Here is a 6,556-nt window from a genome sequence, read left to right on the forward strand (position 1 = left end):
TACCAGTTGGCCTTTGTGGTATAATTTGGAGTTTTTCCCTTCTGAGAAGGAGGAATGATGCTGTATTCTCTGAGCAGACAACTCTGCTGTAATGGGTTCAGCCCTTCAACACCTCACACTACTTATCACTGCACCTCCTGCAGCATGTACAGTTCACATCACAAACTGTTCACCAAGGTCAACATTACTGGTTTTGAAAATTACCTTTGCAAGGAGAGCTTGAGAAAGATCCTAAAACACCTTGAGTCAATGGAACAGTTTGAATTGAGTAATTTTACTCCCAGCAGATGAACACTGCATAACCAAGAATGCTATGGCATCGCTGTGCAGACTAAATGGGCACAGAGGCTGAACTGGCCTCTGCAACTGCTAATACAGGAAGGTTTAAATAATGATTCAGTACACTGCTGGAATTCAGTGGGGAGGTATATGTCAAACTCACAGAAAAGGTCATTCTTTACTGACATCAGCTCACACTCTATTGCTTTGTAATACCTCGAATAATTTTTGTCATAATCCTTTTAAAGATACGTACCTTGAATTGTTGTGTAGCAGGGTCCAATGGATATTCTATAAGATATGGGTGGTTACAACATTTCCTCAGTAACATCATAATGTTCTGCAGTTTAAGGTTCACCTCTGAATCCATGGGAATGCTCACTTCTACCACTGGCCTTGGAAAGATACAACATCTTATTAGTAGAGAAAATGTCACATTACACTACAGATATTGAAGAGAAAAAACAAACAAACAAACAACAAAATCGACACTACAGATATTGAAGAGAAAAAAAACCAAACAAACAACAAAAACCAGTCAAGCAATGGATTCACATGCTGTGCCAGATGTTCTCAAAACCCCTCATAGTAAAGCTTTTACCAGACAAAACTACTTTTAGTGCCAGACTTGGCACCGAAGGCACAAGGGTTTGCCATTATTTGTTTAAAATACAGAAGGGCAGTCAGCAGCAATCAGAAGCAGAAAACACAATTTGTGCAAGTCATCCAGCAGAAAAAGAAACAAGTCCCCTCTAGAACAGTCAGATCTCCTGTGGAACAATACATAAGCTATTACAAAACCAGCTCTGCCTATCCCATTTCAGCCACAGGTACACACCTCAGGATTCACAATGAGCACACCTATGGAGCTCTTCCACATCTAAGTATCATCTCCAGCATAAGGGATCCATGCATACCATAAAACTAACACAAGCATATATCTGTCTGTTCTTGCAAAGTACACTGGACTACAACAAAACTCTTGCAAAATAAATATATTTCAAACTTGAAGATTAACCAGGTTTTCCTTATGCCCAAAGGGCTTCCAACCAATTTATAGTCACCAACAGACCTTGACAAATCCAGGAATGAACTCAATTCCTCAGCTCCCTCAGTCCTGAACCTCAATTCTCATCTTTATCACTAGAAAGTGACCAATACCTGTCACCAAAACAGCAATAACCAGGCTCAGCATTTGTGTTCCAGGCTTCAGCCTATGTATTTTATAAAATTTAGCAAGGAAACTACCCCCTTTTCTCCAGACTCAAGCCCAAACTTTTGTTCAAATATTCCTGAGTAATTCCACAAATAGCTAAGAGTTAACTCTACTGAACACACCAGCACCATCCCTTGTCCTGCCCTTGAGCCAATGAAACATACCTGTGAACATAACTGGACACTGGAGACAAAGGGTTTACCTGAACCTTGCCAAGCCCATGAAACTTAGCAATAAGCCAAGCTCTTCAGCTTTGCCCCCACTGCTAGCTCTAGCCAGGACCTAAACTATTACAATGGAATTTCAACTCCCAAATATCTCAGATGAAGCAGTTCTTCCCTTCCAGGCACCTAACACCATCTTAGGCCTAATGAGGCTTTGGTGAAATCATTTCTTCACTACTAAGAGCCCAAAGAAATGATATTTCATACTAGTCCATTTTAGCTCTTTATGGTTTATCAATAGTGCTATCACCACTGGACCTACCTAAGACTGAGACTAATGAAAACAGGGACTCAAGAAGAAATTTTATCCTGCAAAGGTCACACGTCTAGGAATAAACATCTTGTAGTTAACTGTAACTCTGAGTCAGTAAGTGATGGTACAACCTAATCTTTGCTACCACAGCTCCACAAATATTAGGTAAAAGCAAAGAGACAAATCATAAAGCTACAAGGACGGTAAATTATAAGGTTACATTCTTCTTGATCAATTTGAACAAGCAAAGATCTGGAGGTAAGCTAAGAGGGAGATATTCAGTATAACAAATTTTTAAAAAAGTCTTTTAGGGCAGACACCTCTCTTTTTCTACTTCTTCTTGCATTTTGCTGATCAATTTTTCCAAGTCATCAGGTGAACCATTACGTCCTTCACAATAATCAACCACTTTTCGACTACGGCGTTTTGGTCGGCCTGTAGGACTCAACTCAACTACTTCTTCCTGTGGGAAATGATAATGTTGCCATCAACAGCAGATAGATTCAGATTCAAAGGCCTATGCTGACCCAAGAATTCTCAGCACTGAAGAGGCTTCAGTGACATGCATTGTCCAATACTTCGGCCCAGCAGGTATAAATTTTACTAAGTAGAAAACGCAGCCCAAATTTTAAAGGACTACAATTTTAGATTTTGAAAGCTGCTGCTTGATTTGTAAAAGCTGCATTAGTGCCTTACTGATTTTACATGAGAAACTTCCCAACTCTATAAAAATGGTCCTCTTTTTCTCCCAAAACTATAAGTAATTCAAGAACATATTTACATTCATGTTGTATTAGTTCTGTGCCCAGAGGCCAGTCACAGTAACTCTCACTGAAGTACATAAAAAGATCAGACTAAAAATTTAAGCAAAAGTGGGTTTAGTTACAACAGCAATGAAGCAATATCAGTGTGTTTCTGCCTACAAGCCATTAACAGCAAGCACAATTTCTACCAGCCCTATCAGTAGGTACCTCATTATTGCCAAGCAGTTTCATAATGGTGCGGTTTACAATAGCAGTATAGAAAGTTTCTTGCTTCTTTGTCAGAGGTGCATACACCACAACTTCTCTTTTAGGAGGAACCTCAAGAGCAACATCAGATTTCAGTCTTCTCAGTAAGAACGGTGTCAGAATCTGAAATGTTGAGCAGATATGTTATAATTACTCTAAGCTCTCAACACGGCTAGCTTAAAAACTAACACACACAAATGGGTTTACTGATAAAATGCTGTTTTGACAGTTTAATACAAGTGAATTAATTTGCAGAGTTCCATATTTATAGGTTTTTTAGTATGGATGCCTTTTAGTACCAGCACACAGGCTGGTAATACATATGTTCAAACACCACGTCCATTGACATCTGAAAATTTCTCAAGTGTTTAATAAGTGTGCAGTAGTAACTACTACAGACCTATCAAATGATTTCCAGTAACTGAAAGTAGTTTTATTATTAGACACCTCATTTTGATTCTTATATTTACTGAAGTTATTCTGGGAAATCCCCAAGCCTTTAATCAAGAGAAATAATTAATTGTCATTGACATTATATGTAAAAGTCATAACTTATATCTCTCATCACCAGCTGATGATAGAAAAACAATAGTTCCGTCACCATTTACTGCCTTGCACCCCTCTTTAAAAAGTTTTGAGTGTTAGTTTGGTCTTGAAGAGAGGCACATTATAAATTAGTTTGTCAAAAGGTATTCAACACATTAAAGTTACATAAATTCCCTCAAAGTTACCTTTCCAGAAACTAAACATACCAGTTAAATCTTTTGGCAGACAGAAGCAAGCAACTGCAATTAAGTTTGACTAAACTCAATTCAGTTCCAAGAATAAAAATGAGTCATTATCAAAGAGGTATATTGTTCCTTTCAGCATTTATAAGTGCTGTAAAGATTGGGGAAAAATAAAAAAGGGACAGCCCACAAGTCAAAGGAAATTCAGAAGTGTCACAGTAAAAGCCTCAGGCCCAGAACCCAGCTCCACAAACAAGATTTTGACACACTTCATAATATGGTGAACGTCAGAAATAGAGCACAAATAAGTGAAAACCTGATGCAGCATATGCAAGATGTTTTGCTCTCTTTCTTTAGCAATAATATCTTCAGCAGTTTCTGTAATGCTGGTAATATCAAACCAGGATTCAAAGCTGCAAAAACAAAGGAAAAAAAAAAAGATCGGTTCATAGCTATTATTCTTCATTTAAATATACCAGTCTTCTCTTATCCTGCTATTTAAAAAGAACAAAGCACTAATATCCATGATGAATACAGGGCCAGCAGCAGGTGTTTCTAAAATGTACCTGTCAATCCAGATGCTGGAGGTTTTAAGTGATTGGAAAAAATACTTGTGTTAGTTGGAATAGTCACTATAATCTATTATATTCAAGCTAGTCTGTATCTTTTTCTCCAAAAGTAGTCTAAAGACTGTTTTGGCAACACTCTTCGACCTGACCCCCTAGCTGCTTCAGAAAAGGACCCATCTCACATGAGTCCCACATCTGACAGCCTCCCACAACTTCCCCCAGCAGTTTACAGAGAATCTCAAGTAGCGCTAGGCACTTATGATGAGACAAACTCCTTTCCCTAGCTCTGAGCTGAGCTTCCACTATCCATAGAGCTGACAATTACTTCCTTACTTTCTGAAACAACTAGGTGTGAAGACAGGATGTATTTTAACACCTTTACCACAAAATAATCCTATCAAATTACAACCATACCATAAAATAGCTCTTCACATACCGATATGAGTTTAATTATTAAAGAGTCCAAATAATGCCCAAACAGAACAAAGGAGAGTAGTTTTCACCATCAGATTATAATGTACCTTTTCAAATCATCAAACACATCTGGCAACAGGAAGTTAAGCAATGACCAAAGCTCAGCCAAGTTGTTTTGCAGTGGAGTACCAGTCAACAGGAGTTTATTGTCAGCATTAAATCGTTTCAATTCCCTGATAAGGCGGCAGTTCATGTTTTTAATCCTGTGACCTTCATCTACTATCAAGTACTTCCAGAAGCAGTGCTATAAAAAGAAAGGATATTTAAGTAAGTCTTCACTTTCTCCATCAAATCATGTGCAAGATGAGATAAGCAGCATGAAGGTAACAAGAGGATTGAGTCTGCAGACAACACCAAGTGGGGCGGAGCGTTCATCTGCTTGAGGCAAAGGAAGGCTTTAGTAGGAAGGGATCTGGGCAGGCTGGATCAATGGGCCAAAGCCAGCTGTATGAGGTTTGACAAAGCCTGCACTTGGGTCATAACCCCACACAACACTACGAGCTTGGGGAAGCATGGCTGGAAAGCTGCCTGGCAAGAAAGGACCTGGGGGTGTTGGCCAACAGCCAGCTGAATACAAGCCTATGTTCCCAGGTGGCCAAGAAGGCCTGGCTGGTATCAGAATGTGTGTGACCAGCACAACTAGGAAGCAATTACACCCTTGTACTGAGTACTGCTCAGGCCACACCTCAAATACCATGTCCAGTTTTGGGCCCCTCACTAAAATAAAGAGATTGAGGGGCTGGAGCATGTCCAAAGGACAACAATGCTGGTGAAGAGAGAACAAGTCTTCTGAGGAGCGGCTGAGGAAACAGAGGTTGCTCAGCCTTAAGAAAAAAAGGATGAGGAGAGAATTTCCCATTCTCTACAACTACCTGGAAGGAGGTTATGGTGACCTGGGGGTCTGCCTCTCCTCTCAAGTAACAAGTGGTGGTACAAGAGGAAGCAGCCTCAAGTCGCACGAGGGGAAGTAAAGATTGGACATTAGGAAGAACTTCTTCACTGAAAGGGTTCTCAAACATTGGAACAGGCTGCCCAGGGAAGTGGTGGAGTCACCATCCCTGGACATATTTAAAAGCCACACAGATGTGGTGCTCAGGGGCATGGTACAGCGGTGACCTGGCAGTGCTAGGTTAACAGTTAGACTTGATGGTCCTAAAGGTCTTTTCCAACCTAAACAATTCTATCATGCTTGTAAGACTGCCTGGTACGCCTGTTATAGCCACTTCTCACTTTGTCAGAATAGAAGAGCTGGGTCCAAACAGTCAATGCCATACATCTGCTCCATGGTGAGTACATTTAGAAAGCTTAGGTGATTACAATAAAACTTCCACAAGAAATTAGTCTCACTGAAACAATCATTCTGATGTTAATCATTATATTTATACACCAAGTACAGCTTTTATGCCAAGCCTCCCTCACCATTACCTACAGAGAGGCAATGAAAAAGCAGGTATGCCATAACTATCTGATTACTTCACTTTTTGGATAGTGTTGTTTGAAAAATTCCATAAGCATAAAATTGCACAGCCACTGCTAGCAAGGAAACAGAAGTAAATGCCAATATAAATGCTACAGTACCACACTCCTTGCACAGGCAGCATGTGGGATGTGTTCTACTCTATTCAAAAGCATTGCTATTAGTGATGAGGAATTCTACCCATCTTAGGGCTTTCAGGAGGACTTAAGATACCTGCAGGGCGTTTCTGTCTCGCATTGCTATTTCAAAGGAAGTAATGACCACAGGGTGGATCTGCAGTGATCCCTGGCGCATGGGAATTCTACGAACCAGTTTACGACGTTCCT

The 6,556-nt window shown here is 40.0% G+C and overlaps 1 protein-coding gene across 1 annotated transcript in view; it reads right to left on the reverse strand.

Moving 5' to 3' along the window:
* Positions 1-535: 535 nt before the first annotated feature.
* LOC103779166 (lymphoid-specific helicase-like) overlaps positions 536-6,556 on the reverse strand; it is a gene marked incomplete at both ends in the record, with an annotated part of 12,388 nt that continues 6,367 nt past the window's right edge. Inside the window, 6 exons of the mRNA XM_008946787.1 lie at positions 536-674; positions 2,293-2,435; positions 2,944-3,105; positions 4,027-4,123; positions 4,801-4,997; positions 6,444-6,556. The exon at positions 6,444-6,556 is cut by the window's right edge and continues 52 nt beyond it. Of these exons, the coding sequence (XP_008945035.1) occupies positions 536-674; positions 2,293-2,435; positions 2,944-3,105; positions 4,027-4,123; positions 4,801-4,997; positions 6,444-6,556 (851 nt within the window). The remainder of the gene's footprint in view (positions 675-2,292; positions 2,436-2,943; positions 3,106-4,026; positions 4,124-4,800; positions 4,998-6,443) is intronic.

This window comes from Merops nubicus, unplaced genomic scaffold (assembly GCF_000691845.1).
Source record: "Merops nubicus isolate BGI_N331 unplaced genomic scaffold, ASM69184v1 scaffold5209, whole genome shotgun sequence".
Taxonomy (NCBI): Eukaryota; Metazoa; Chordata; class Aves; order Coraciiformes; family Meropidae; genus Merops; species Merops nubicus.